Below are 15,135 nucleotides of genomic sequence, written 5' to 3'. Positions count from 1 at the left end.
ACGAAAAAACGTCGATCGCCTTTTTGTCCTATAACGCTCTATTTTAATATCGGTGGTTAATGTTTTACCTTATTGGGTAATGGAGTTGGAAAAAGAGCTTGCGTAGAACCTTTTTATCCATCTATACGGCATAGCGCACAGTACCCGATCGTCTATCGCCGTTTCAATCATTCATCGTGAACGCATTGTCCCAAGATGCCAATTAACTTTTTATTTATAGTCGATTAAAATTCACGTCCCATTACGGAGTAGTTGGAGCAACTTTTGTTCAGCGAGACGCGTAAAGACGAGAAAGATCGTACTCGAAAGTTTCGGCGGGTTTTTTCAAACATCATTTCTCAAACCGTATGTTTTCTCGGTAGAATTTCAATCGCAATCGCGATTGCAAGCGCGAACAATCCATACCGTCGATCCGTCGAAAGTGCCAATAAAGCGAAATCAGCGAACAGCGTAGCCGGGAAAAAAATGAAAACGGAGACGGTGAAGGAAGAAGAAGAAGTAGAAAAAGCAGTTGAAAACGCGTCCAATCGTAAGCAAACCCGTTTTATTCGAAGGGCTGGATAATAAATACGCGCGGTCTGCCCTGCCGTAGGTGAGCGCGCACCGGTTAATACGTTTCGTTCCAGACAAACACACTTCATTAATAATGAGAAACACTTGCTTCGTACATTCCTCTCGCTTCTCTTCCTTCTTCTTTCTCTCTTCCCTACTTCGCACAGGCATTCGTATCTCTCTGCAAAATGACAGATAGACTCTCTCGCGTTAGTATACAAGGATCCTCGGTCGTGTTTCTCCGGCGCGTTAATCACAACCGCACGGCGGAATCAAGCGGATTTCGGGGGTGAACGTTAACAATCGGGCTCGTTTGCCTGGATGGAGAGCGGGAGGAGGTGGGGGACACTGTTTATAGGCGTGCCGTCATTACGAAGCCGCGTAACGACCGCGATCACGATTCATTTTCTGTATTTCATTAAACGCGCGCGGAACACGCTTGCGTAGCTCCCTCGAACCTCGGGCAGTAATTTAGCAAACATTCGCGCGGCGTCACGTCCAACCGGGCAATCAATCTGCCGGATCTTTAGTTTCTTGCAGTTTCTCTTTCGTGCACGGTCACTCGCGATTCTTGCCTTTTCGTATCTTATTCTTCTCGAACCGAGAGATCGACCAACCGCTGCTACCGAATGAAATAGTCGCGTACATACGTATAGCTCCATAGGGAGAAAGCTGGCCCCTGTCGAGCCGACCGACTACCCTGCACCATATTTCGACCGTTAAAGCCTTTTTGTAGCCGCATAACGAATCAAGGATGCCAGTTTTTCTGCACGAGCCAGCCCTATTCGGAAACCCGTTCGTTTTGGACGGTAGACGGGGAACACACCGTGTGTCTTGCTTCGAACGCGAGGATTGCAATTAGGAAGACGTTACTCAAAGACGCGTCTCCTTGTTCCTTTTTCTTCTTCTATCGTCTCTTTTACTTGTCGTTTTCCCCTCTTCTTCCTCTTCTTCCTCTTCTTCTTCGTCGGTCGCGTATCGTCGGCCGCCTCGGACTCGGCCAAGCAAAAATTATAATCAGTCTATAGTCTCTGTAGGCGACGATACAACTATCGTTCGAACGATTCCAACTATCCAGTTCCTACGTGAATTCGAATCAAACTTTTTTTCGCGAATCCTTCTTCGAACATCATCGATACCTTAAATCGTAAAATCAAACTTTTGTTATTATATTATAACTTTTATTATCGTTTATTCGTTAAAACTATCAGAATTTTCGAATCTCCGTTACCTCGACTTTCACTATGCCAACCTATTTACAGCTGCTTGATCGCGCGCTCATTACGCGTATAACACGTACTATCGCGATTCGTTTACTCTACCACAGATTCTACCACGTCGCTTCGTCCATCTTCGACTCTTCTTTTTTCTTTTTTTTTTTTACTTTAATACAAAAATTTGCCCACAACGAAGCAATTTGACGATCGCGATCTTATTTCGGGTAATTGCAATTTTAATCGCGAAAAACCTGGATTCGTCGAAATTTCGCTCTTCTTGCATGATCGCACGGCACGGTATATAACAAGTTTTTCGTACGCGACTGCCGCAAAGGAAAAGCATCCCCAGCGGGATCTGATAATTTCGAAGAACAAGGTAATTTATTCTGGCCGCGAGATAATTCCGTTTCGCCGCTCATCTTCTTGCAATTCGTCCGGAGAAGATCGAACGAGTCGCGAACGAGAAGAAGAAAGAAGTTCTTTGTCGCGTGTGTATCGTTAAGTAACGCTATAAATATTTACGGCGGATCTCCGAAAATGTCGGGCCGTTTGCAACGAAGGACCACCGCCGCAAACCGGGTTCTTCTTGTCCGGTGTCGAATTACATTGGTCCGGCCGTGTTCGCGACCGTCAAAACCCCGCGCCAACGTGACACCGTCGAGACGTCATAATTCGTGACAGCGCAGCGACGCGGCCATGCGAAAGTACCTCGCGTGTCGTGGATCGCGCCATCTCTTCCCTTTTATTCCGCTGTTTTTTCGTTACTCCCTTGCTCGGTTCAGCGTCGATCGAACTCGGATCAGGAGCCGAGCGGTCTTAATTTCCAAGCGAGTCGAAGCGGTCGCGAGGATGGCGAAGCGACGGTCAAAGGGAGACGGCGAAGTTGCGTGGGTTAGGAAATCCGGTTTGGACAGTCGATTTCGTTTTTACGACGTGGATATACGTAGCACGTAAGTAGTACGAGATACGTATCGCAAGATTCTCGCTGGCTCCAGTTGCAATCGAATGTACATCGAATGGACGGAATACGAGCAATTCCGAGTATCTGTCTGATCGTATTTGAGATTGTATTTCGGGTCTGACCGTATTTACTATACATAGTATTTTACAGATAGTATCTTGCAAATACATTGCACTTTTGCACCGTCCAAGTTTCCGTAACTACGTAAGAATCGACGGTCGAGTGACTCGCGCGTGAAAATTTGCACGCGCGTCCGTTCGAAGCAAAGAACGAGGCGAATCAGGGCCGAATCAGGGCAAAAGTCAACGAAGAATCGAGCAGTCGAACGATCCACCGTCTTTTCACCGTCTTTTCACGATCCGACGAATATTCGTCTTCGTTAGCCGAGTTGACGTAAACGAGAATAAAGATTACAAACTAAATTAAACGTCCGTCGAACGCGTAATTACCGACACTCGCGCGAATCGAAGCGTTTATTTTGTATAAAAAGCTACTCCGTACAAGTCGTCGCAGATTTCGTTTCGAGGAAAATTCTCGGAAAAATCGGCTCGGCGATCAAATTCCTTCCCTTTTTCTTCGCTTGTATTCGCGTAACGGGCACTTGGCGTGAGTTCCGCGAGTCCGATCATCGCGTGCCAGCGCGAACAACGCGGTAACCTGTAACGAAATCCCTTTTCCTTCGTGATCAAGCTCCGTGCCGGTGCTCGAAACCCGCTTCCTCGCCTTCTTCGTTTTACAGCCAAAGTCGACTCAGCCGGATCTCTCGGCTCGGAATCAGGAGGAACCGGGCCTCCGTTCGCTACCTGTCCGCTAAACAAAGAGCCATTGTTACACCGAAATTTGGCAACGTTGGCCTGACAATGGGGTAAGCCGATACGAGGCACAAGGAGTTCGTATACCTGACCCGATCGTCGGGAACGCTCGCACCATCTTTCCACCGATCGAATTGGCCTTTGGAATACTCGAAATCGCCAACAATTGTAAACAGAGCGTCTCTTTCACGGAAAACGTTCTTCGCAAATTGCGAATTGCAAAAATACGAAAGCCGATAAATGGCGTAAAATTCGTTGATCTTGCACGATATCGCTGCGCAGGTTGCAAGACAGAAGGTCGGTAATAACGTTTTACCGGAAGTGCAGGCCTAAAAAGAGACATTTCCCGTAATCCGATCTTTTCTCGAGGGAACGCAACGGTGGCGGCGAAGCACCAACCGATCTAATTAAACGCTAAATTGTTATTTTAAGTTTAATAATAACCATAATGACCTCGCGCTCCAGCCTGTGCTCTGTTATTATCTAGATTGCATATTTTCTGGTAGATTAAGTTCCTCGAGAGCTGCTCCTCTCGGAGTCAGCGCTCTCATCGTCGCGTACAGATTGGGCAAAAAGCGCTACCGACCAGCGCGGTTCGGCGCGTTTCGGCGCGTTTCGGCGCGTTTCGGCGCGGTTCGGCGCGTCTCGGCGCGTTTTGGCGCGGCGACTCGACAAAACTCGTAAACTGAGCCTCGACGTCCAGAGTGCAATTGATCGATTATCCGTGATATTACAGGGTGCGCCGTTAGAATCCGGACAAAAGAAGTTTTGTGCAGAAAGTTGTTTATTTAAGTCAATACACAAAAACACATGAAAATGTTGTTATATCTCATTTAAAGGGTCCTTGCTGAGAACTTTTATTCTATGTAACCACCCTCTGCCTCTATGACCTGCTCTATTCTTGCTCTAAAGCGCGAGCACGCTGACTTCAACTGGTCGCGTTTAATTGTCGCGAATTCTGACTCGATAGCAGCTCGTAGGGAGTTGACGTTGGGGTGCCTGCATTTATTAGTTTGTCTCTCGATAACGCCCCACACGTAATAGTCCAATGGGTTTAGGTCGGGACTGTTAGGAGGCCAGAAATCTTTCGACCAAAACATGTCCACATTGTCAGAGAGCCAATTTTGAACAAGATGACTTGTGTGAGCAGGTGCGCCATCTTGTTGAAATAAATACGGCCTTCCAGAAGCCGTAATTTCCATCCACGGCTTTATTACTGTCTTCAGGACCTCCAAATAAACCTCCTTTGTGATTCTTTCGCCTTTTTGGAAGAAGTGCGGAGGCATGACGTCGCCCTCACTTGAGACAACGCTCAAAACGTGAACACTTGCTGGAAATTTGGTTTTGCCCACAACAGGAACATCTTCGAGATTGTGGGCCAGCCAACGGTCGTTCCTCCGATTCACTTTGGCATCCACAGTAAAAATTTTCTCATCGGAAAAAAACATAATGCGGCCAGCAGCTTCGTGTTTTAACGAACACAGAATCAAATGACAACGGGCAAATCTTTTAAGCTTGGCGGCCTCGGAGAGCATCTGACGGACTTTGAGAACGTAGGAGGCATATCTAAGATCCTCTTGAGCTATTCGACGGACAATCGTTTCACTCACCCCCAAGACGGAGGCTAATTTTCGGAGAGAAGTTCCCGGATCTTCCAAAATCATGTCTTGGGCCCTTTGAATAATTTCTGGCGTCCTTGTTGATTTTTCCCTAACCTGAACTTTTCTCGCCGGAGAAGGAGAACCCTTCTCGAACCACTCTGAGGCTGCGTATCTCTTAGCAATGTCGTATACCGTCGATCTTGGGTAGCTAAAGAATTTTATAATTTCGACCGGCGTTCTCCCGGCGCGAAGACTTTCTATAATCGCCGCTCTTCTATCGTATTCCGGGTTTTGCTTAACGAGTTCTGTCATTTTGAGGTTATAGAAGACTTATTGACATATTTAACTAACTTCAGAGTCAATCAGCACAAACATCTGAATTCTAATATGGTGGGAACTACAAATTGAATTCTGTCCGAATTCTAACGGCGCACCCTGTATATTCGAGAGGGAACGCGGGCCGAACCTTCCCTTAGTCGTCGGCGATCGAGCCTCGTCAAAGGCGAGTTCACCAAGCAGTCGCGATTAACCGAATCGCTGACCGAAGCGTCTCTCTATAGCAAGCTATTCCCCTTTTAACCGTAGATTCGACCGTTGACGTTTTTCGATGGAAGGTAGTCATTTTGTTTAACTCGACGTGAATTTAACAGCGCGTTCGATAGCAGCCATGTTCCGTTACATACATCTAGGAACCTGATGCGCCATACTCATCGTTTCCCGGCACTGGCAACGTGATTTTCCCCGTCAAATTTCGTCTCGATTCGCCATTGATACCTTTCGCGAGTATAGCCGAAACTAGTACCGAATATCACCTGCGATCTTTGCTCGCCAATAAACTTTTCAATAATCGCCAATAAACTTCCTAGAAATGACAAAATATACTTGTCGCGCTTAATTGAAGCTACCTCGAGGACAGAGCTCCCATAGCACCGTGTGCCAGTAATCCACCTACCTCCCTCGCATCGACTCCGTTCAACTCCAAGTGTCGTTTTCTTCCATCATCTGTCGACAACACCGATGCCCGCCGTCCTTGAAGATCGTTGGTCGCGTCGTCTCGTCCACCTATTCGTCGTCCGTTCGTTCCTCGCGACTCGCACTCGATCGCCGACACGACCCAGCAATGCGTTTCTTGCCGCCCCCGGTTATCCGGTAACACGCGTACACCCCTGGCCTTCCGCTTTTTCTTTCCTCTTCCACGTCCCTTCGCGAAACGTCGCGCGCGGCGACAGCAATTGCGACGCAGAGTTGGAAAAACCATCGTTGAGTTACACGAGAGCGGCATCCGACCGTGCCGCGAGCGACGATATCGCTTTAGTTGTTCAAAAACCTCATAAATATCGCTAGTAATCGTTGTACGCGTTGCCCTGCGTACCAACCGTAACCAGGTCCCGATGTTTCTTTTCGAATGCCACGCACGTTGTATGCCAAGGGACGACGTGTAACACGGTATCGAACGATTCACCGAGGATTTTTGATCGCAGATTTCCAAGTGCATCGAAACTTGGCTAAAATCTATAATTTGCGATAGTCGCATAGCTCTCTCTCTCTCTCTCTCTCTCTCTTAATTACCATGAAGTGGAAATCAACAGCGATAAAGCGTTGTGCGTGTGCGATAAGCGCACGCACAGAAGTCCGCGTCGATTTGTTTATCTTTCGGTGAAAGTAGAGAGAGAATTGCCGCGCTTACGCTAAATCCCACCGAGTCGTTAAGAATTTGGCTTGTAACGAGACTGATTATAAACGCGATGATAAAGGATAGATACAACGACCTCGCACTAGCCTCGTTTTTTTTTCTATCAAACCGTCGATCGTACTTTTACAACGCGTTTCCTAAAGTTCTAAGATTTCTTCTACGTTTCATTCGATGCGTATTCGCTTTAACGATAACGATGATACAAAGCACAAGCTTTATTACAATTTTATTACAACCAAGCCTGTCGAATAAAATTCCGATGAAATTACAGTCACGAAATATCACGATGTAGAAGCAATCTCGCGAGAATAACGAAAAGACTAACTAAATTAAGGCCGATATTTCAAGGAAGAAACGGTAGTGAAACTTAATGAAACACACGAACGACGAAGAAACAGCTGCCAGCGGTAATTATCTTATTGCAATTAGCGCGAACCGCGCAAGTTCAAGAAAACGAGCGGTCCAAACGGATCGCTGACCACTCTCGAGGAACAAGTTTCGTTCTCGAGGATGACAGGCATCTTCCTTCTTATGGTCATCTTCGTCGTCGTCGACGTCGTCGTCGTCGCTGCCGTCGTCCATCCATCCATCCATCCATCCATCCATCCCTTTTTCTTCTTTCCTCCCTTTTTCTCGGACGGCAGCGCCTTTAAAATCTACGTCGACCTGGCCAATTAAGGCTCGCTATCGTGCATTCGTCGCCCATCCCATGGAGCATCCGCCCACGTGCTGCACTTTGACTTCTGCCATGGCTAATAATTAATTATTATGCACCAAGCGTTCACCAATTCGCGACTGTTACCGAATTACCGGAGCTTTTGGGTGTTAAAACACCCAACGCCTTTGTTCCGAGTTTCGTTGATCTTAAGCGCGATAAACCAAACGAATCAACAAATTGTTAGCATATTTTTAACTTTTTTCTTGCATTTTTCTAGGATCCCCTTGCGAACACGATGGTATTTGCGTGAACACACCTGGCTCGTTCGCCTGCAACTGTGCACAAGGATTCACGGGACCGAGATGCGAGACAAACGTGAACGAGTGCGAGTCCCATCCCTGTCAGAACGACGGCTCGTGTCTGGACGATCCTGGGACCTTTCGTTGCGTCTGCATGCCTGGTAAGCCAACTCTTTGCTTCTTTCCACCGTTTCTGCCTTTCTCTTTCTAAAACCTGCCATCGGGAGGTGTTTCCGAAACGCGACAGTGACCGCCAATACCGTATAGAAACGAATAGTCCCCAGCTATGGCCCGCACGGTCTTAAGTAAGCCAGATCGCAGATCACAGATTACAGGCGAATGTTCGTGTCGATCAGACTCACCATACGACCCATCCAACTGCTTCGCTCGTGTTTGTAAAACTAGCAACGTGATTATTTATTACGTTTAATAATTTACACGTGCTTTGTGTCGGATACTTAGGATACAACGGATTTGAGATTTTCGCGCGCGGTCGATGCTATTACCTTGTGATTTAAACAATTTTGGAAAGCATCGAACTTTACCATGCCAGGGAATTTATTAGGTTGGGAAAAAGATCAAAATCTAAAGATAAAAAGCGGTACACGCTAGTTAAAGCGATTGTCGTGCGCGTAACGATAATTGCGTCGCGAACGATAATTAGCAAAGAATCTGGAATTTGTTGGGTCGCAAGGTGGATGCGGATGAGCGATACGAACGAAGCAGAGGCGTTTTCGTGGAAAAGTCGTTGGCGTTGAACCAAGCACGCTTTGCCAACGGTGGAAATCAAGATTTCACCAAGGCGATAGTATATACACAGAGAGAGATACTGGCGAGCGCGAGCGCGAGCGCGAGCCGTTGCTTGAAAGCCGTGTGCCCCCCGGAGCCGCGATGCCGCGGTACCGCGGTGTCGCCGGTAAATTCTTCCGCCGAGATGACAGGGCCTCGGATTGCGTTATCTGATGCGCGGCAAGGACGGTAACTCGTTTAATCTTTTAACACGGTTGGTACGCGCCTCAGCCACGCGTAAGTCAACCTTAATTGTTTGACGCCGCGCTATGGAGGAAGCATGTTTCCGGCTGGCAGAGGAGGAAACATAGGCTTAAGGGCCTAGCATAGAGAGGGCCAATCGAGATTCTGCCGGTCGATAATCGTCGATGTAATCGGCAGAGAATGAGCTGTGCACGCTCACCAGATATCCGCAAGATGGGCGAGAACGAAGAACGGCTAGTGGCTGTCGGCGTTGGTGGTTTGCGATGTCGAGTCAGAGGAATCGGGAAATCGAAATCTATGTATCAGCTATTATTCGAAGGAGTTTGAGGATTTTTAAGGTTCTACGAGGTCGGTTGTTGCACGGGTGTGCATCGTTTTCGTTTTCCCAGATGCTTCGGTTTCTTTTCGTAGTATTTCGTGTTTTTGTACGGACCTGTCGTGGGATAGGTTGATTCGTATCGTTCGGCCAAATCGTTTGTATAATAAGTGTCCATCTATATATATTTCTCCCTATCATTTATGATTTTTCGTTCGGTTAATCAAAGTTGAGGGTATTCACGCGACAGGATTGGGGTTAGACGTTCCCTCTTAAATATGTAGCGATGTCGCAAACTTGTCGATCAACTGCGAGGCACGAGAGTGTGTCGGACAACGCGTGTCCCTACTATTTACATCTTATCGTTACGACGTTAGGCGATGGTAGTTCGTATACGTAATAAGAGGTCGGGTAAGATTCAGATAACCAGGCCATGAACGATCGATATCGGGCGGATATCGAGGAAAGATATCGGACAATCGGACAAACATACCTCGTATCCTTCCGCAGAGATTTTTAGCCTTTGAATTTCATCGGTAAATTAGTATTTTTGTTGTTTCGGAAAAAACTTGAAAAATGTTTAAAACTTTATTAAATTTGTCGGATGCAACTCTTTCTTTTCTTTCTTTTCATCCTAACAGTAACAAAGGCATAAGTAAACAAAGGCATCCTATAGTTTTCAAAGACGGATCTATCCGCGCCAGATTTTTCTCCAAAAACCGCACGGGTTTGCACGTTGTTCTTAGAAATTACAGGGATCGTTAATGGGAAAGAAAGCACGATTGCAGGAAAATTTCGATCGATTTACCAGATCGAAATTGCAAAGCAGAGCGAAATTCGAACAAGAAGAGACAACGAGTTTCGCTGGCGAAAATAATTTAATCCGGCTCGCGTCCTTCCTTTCGTGCCTGCTTTCTGAAACCGGTTGGATCCTGTCCATCTACCCTCGAGAGATTCGTCTGACGGCGATCAACGGTCGTTGGTCGGGGGTTTTCGGTGATGTTTTGTCGTGGATCGATTCAACGGCCGCAAATTAATCGACAGCGTATCGTAAATACGCGAATGAAAATTTTAAAGAGAGATTTCCGCTCCGTTCTTGCGTGACACTTATCGATCGACTCGCGCCATTCTTTCTTTCCTCTTTCTTCTTCCAACTCGGTACGTGCGTCTAGCATCCCTTAAGATCGAACGGAACCTGTCGGTGTTTAAACGGAGATGATTCGATTTCCGCTTGAACGCGCAAGTATATGCGTATGTACATTGCATTTACACGTAATATGTATATACATATCATACATATATATATGCTAGACGAACGTTGCTGTACGACTTATGGACGTAACGAGTGAAACCGATATTGAACCACGACGGAGCGTCAAGAAACAGAAATGTGCCGTGCACATCGAACGATCGAATCCAATGGACCTGTTTGGACTAGAGCAGCGAACAATCGACGGTGGCTGGAGGGGGATCGAGAAGGTAGAACGGTGCTGGACGGTTGCGAAAAGCGAGAGAGCAAAAAATGAGAGACGGGCCGAAGGGGCCGAAGGTGGAAGGGTATGAAAGACGCGAGGGAAGGAATGAGCCGGGAGGGGGCAACGAGTAAAATATGATAGCAGGATTCGCGAAATATGAGACCGAAACGAGGGGATTCTTTGCCCCAGGCCCCTGTACGGGCACAAAGGCTTATCTTGTCCCTGGATTGGCCATTGGCCGAGCGGACTGCCATTTTGGTACTCCACCTCCGTCGTCTCTTCTTCTTCTCTTTCTTTCGTCCCCGGTTGTACCATGCTCTCGTCTCCGTTTCTCTTTCTTAAACCTGGTCTCTTTTTCGTCCCGTTGTTTCGAGGCTTGTTGCGTCGGTCCGTTTGCTGCGCTTTCCTTTCTTGTCGGGTCCTGCTGTCCCGTAAAAGGATCCGCTAAATAGCGCTAAGAGGTTCGAGGAAAGAGGATACTCCAGCATTCAGAATCTCTGGCAGACGAGTTGCATACGTGCCACTTGCGTCCACGCTGCACACTCCACGCACCGCGTCTCTCCGTCTCGTCGACTCTCCGCGCTTCGTATCGGCCTTTGTAAATTGCTCTGGTATACTAGGTTCCTGGATCGAAGCGTCGTTCTTGCCAGAGCAAATCGCTGTCGTTCACCATCGTTCCTTCTCCAGCTCGATGAAACTCTGCCGCTACTGGCACCGCTACTCGGATCCGTTTTTCGATTCCTCGGCAACAAGTTGCGGACCGATGCGGGAAAGTGTACACGACGAAAGAAAGAGCGAAACTGTCCATGTAATTTCCGCAAGCAATGGCGAACACGTTGGGTTACAACGCAAAATACAAGTGGAAACAGCAATTGCTTGTCACCGACATTCACACTCACACTCTCGCACTGACGGACGATAGCGATTACAAGACTACCGACCGATCTGATAATGCGATTCATCTGATAACGTGGTCCTCTGGCTACGCGTACACGCCGTGTATTTCGTATTGCAGCCTTGAAAAGCGGGGATTAATAAATCGGTAGCGTAGGAACAGCCGTGCAACCGCGACAATTCTTACAGTGAAAAAAAAGAACGAAGCGTAGCGTTCGAATTCGATAGTAATCGACGAGATACCACTTACTGCCTTGCAAGCAATATCGTTCGACAACGATGGTAACGTTGAAACACGATCACTTTATAACGTAGGACACGACGTTTTTCGGACCACGTATCATCATATCACATCGATATCACATCGTCGATACCGATCGAATCGTATTCGGTAAGTAATTCCACCGAAGAAGTATGTAGGTACTAGAGATGTAATGTTTCAAGAGCGGCGTTTGTCTTGGCAATACGCGGTAACAAATTATTGAAATTTGTACAATTTTCACCCTGTAAAAAAGCGTTTTCATTCTAGTTTTTCTTCTATGTCGAATATTTTCTTCTCGATAAGAATCGCAACGTAAAGATCATTAAGATCTTTTGGTTACAGACGCGACGACGGTGTCAAATACTTGACGGTGGCGGATACTTTTGCCGCAAAATCGAACATACTCTCGATCGAAATATTTCGTCGCAAAATAAAATACGCGAATCAAAGAACCTACGTACGAAAATACTTTCGGTGTAGTGGAGTACCAGCTATATCGTTTCAGTAAAGTATATGGTAGCTACCTGACCGCGATGATGATGTAAAGGTGGCATCGTGCGAAAGGTGCCATAGATCGTCCCGATGAACAGTCCGACAAAGGCAAGACGATGTTATCCGCGACGCCATCTTCTCAGGTATACGTCCAGGTGTTCACACGGAACCGGGAATTCGCTAGTCACAGTGACCGGCGCTCTTTCTCGGCTATCGCTAAAATACCACCTGATACATCAAATTTCGTGGCGCGCTGAATCTGCAGAAATTTCGTTGTTTCTACATATACGAGTGTACTTTGCGCATCATATATGAAAATTGTTGGAAAAAGCGATCGGACATTTTATCGAAATTTATTTCATTTACTTGGATTCGCTCGATATACGCTACTTTTTTTATTCCATACGTACTCTTTACAGTACCGCGAATACACGCGTTTTCGTTAAAACATCCACTTTAAATACGCAGAATTCTTTCAACCAAATCGTAGGACGATGCAGTTCCACTTTCCGTTCGTTTTTCTCCACGATAATACGCGCTTGACAGAAAATCTGCTTCGAACATACATATCGACGTACTTTCGATTGGACGCGACAACGACAACGCATACCTTGTAATATAACGTAACTCGATATATAAACGTGTGAGCGGAAGAAGACGAGGGAGAGAGAGGAAAGAGAAAGGGAATCCGAAAACGATGGAACAAGTTCTGGCGTTGAGAGCCAAGAGATGTTCCATCGGAACACGCGCGCTATGATACATGGTTGAAGATGTAGATTGCTTCCAGCTCCTAGCGCATAATCCAGCAGCCTTGCATTGTCCACGCTGGACAATGGCTGGCGCGTTCTGTTATCTCGCAGCCCTTATTCGACTCGCTTCTTCTTTTCTACGAGTCTCTCTCTCTCTCTTTGCCCCTGCCCTTATAGCGGTTCCATTCTTCTGCTCGTGGATCGTGCTTGGTAAATCTTGGCTGGAAGGGCCACAACATAGTTGCCGCACAATTGCGTCGATTGCGAACAGTCAGCTGAAAGTAACTCTTTGTTATCTCAATTCAGTTTTCCATCAGGAATTAAGAAGCATTTTCTTCGGAAAAGAAATTCTTACCTTGGTTTCCGTTAAAGGAAACTCGATGCTTCGTTGGTCGAAGGCGTACTTTGGACGATGCACGTTCTTTTTAGGCAAGTTCGTTATTCTTCGTTATAGCGATAGAATGTAATTTAAACTTCTACGTATAATGTAACTGAACGACAGTGACAAATTAGGTTGGAATTTTGAATAAATCGTAATAGAGACGATAGATGGATGGAATTGGATTCTCTTCGCATCACGTTTTGTTCGTTCGTAGCGTTCTCCCGAGATTCTGTCGAACGTACAAGTCGATATACAATTTTTAACCAACGGAACATCTATTTCGCGTAATCTCCACCACGTCTGTTTCCATCTGTTTCGTTCTCGTTCGTGGTTACGAGTACAAGTAGTAACCTAATTATCAACTCGATGCTACATATGCTACATATCAGGTATATAATGTCAGGAACCAAAGTATCGAACGAGAAAACGATACCTACGAAAGCTCAGCCTTTGAACTTTGAACGTCTCTAATCACCGTTTAAGAGCATCGCTTTGTGCGATGTTGTTGTCAAGCTGACGTATCGGTGTACACGTCGGAGCTGGATCGAACGTATCGGCCCTATATCAGAGGAATAATTTATCAGAACAATACCGATATTATTGCCATCGATCAAAGGAGCTCGTTTCGATTGACATATCCCTTCCTGTCCGAGACGTTGCAACGCCGTGGCACGATCCTTGTCGAGCTCCCTTCTTCTTTTTCCCCGATATAAATTATGCTTTTGTTTCTTCATCGGGACGATCCGAGAAACGATCGATCGGTCTGGACAAAGATGCGACGCGACGCGACGCCGTGCCGCGCCGCGCCGTCGTCGACGAAAACGAAGAGGTTGAAGTTGAAGGCGACTGTCAAGAATGACGGCACCCTCCCGAGAGAGAAGACGCGCGCATTTATTGTTCGCGATTCGAACGGGTCCCTTGGTCCATTTCACTTCATTGGTCTCTCTTCTTCCTTTTTATTTCGTGCCCCTCCTCCCTTTCGCCATGCGCTGTGCGACTGTTGCAGCATCCTGCATTCCGTTGGCCCGTTAGCCGATCGTCTTTAAAATATCCTCTACGATACATCCAGTTTTCTTACATGCACACTTATATCGCAAAGGGACTCGAGCTCGATCGACGAAAATTACGCAAATTCGTATTACTATTCCGTACGAAGGAAAAGGACACCTTCGCAAATATACGAAGGTTGGTCGCGGTGGTCGCGACAAAGTCATAACGCACGATTTTCTGCGTTTCTTGAATCCTGTATACGTCTCTTTCTACCAGTTATCGGACATTTGTTACTCCGATATAAGATAGATACAAGTTTTTAGTAAAATCTTGGCCAAGATGCGTGTACATACTAATCTTGCGCGGGATGCGGCGATCGTTCGTTTCGCTCTCGCCGAGTGTTTGACGTTGGTAGTCATGGATAGCGGGTATCCATTACCGCGTCTGTAAGCAAAGTTAAAGTTGACACTTATCAATTTATTTTATTATTTATTGTTTGTACGCGTTATAAAGGATTATAAATTATGCTACGGTTCGAAGATAATATCGTATAACGATTTTGATAAAAATTACGTTTGAAATTAGTAGGTGAACAATGTTTTTGACTTGGAATTATGCGCTTTCTTGCCGCAACTATGGTTTCCACGAGAGGCGGTAAAAATAGGCTTTAATTGCCAGTGATAATACTTGTAAAATCGATCGAGACCACGGTTTAATCGTGTCGTTATCAGCCACGGTACCCACGATCGAAAATCTAATCCCGATCGAATCCTCGTAGCGGACCAGCAC

At 46.4% G+C, this 15,135-nt stretch overlaps 1 protein-coding gene across 2 annotated transcripts in view; it reads left to right on the top strand.

Annotated features, from left to right (window-relative positions):
• Nucleotides 1–15,135, top strand: part of LOC132905203 (neurogenic locus Notch protein) — a 185,034-nt gene that overhangs the window by 121,381 nt on the left and 48,518 nt on the right. For both annotated transcript variants that reach the window (XM_060956247.1, XM_060956248.1), the window contains one exon: nucleotides 7,772–7,954. In XM_060956247.1, coding sequence (XP_060812230.1) covers nucleotides 7,772–7,954 — 183 coding nt within the window. The remainder of the gene's footprint in view (nucleotides 1–7,771; nucleotides 7,955–15,135) is intronic.

The sequence above is a fragment of the Bombus pascuorum genome, chromosome 3 (genome assembly GCF_905332965.1).
Source record: "Bombus pascuorum chromosome 3, iyBomPasc1.1, whole genome shotgun sequence".
NCBI lineage: Eukaryota > Metazoa > Arthropoda > Insecta > Hymenoptera > Apidae > Bombus > Bombus pascuorum.
Note: the sequence above shows the minus strand (reverse complement) of the source record. Positions and strands in the feature narration are given on the sequence as shown.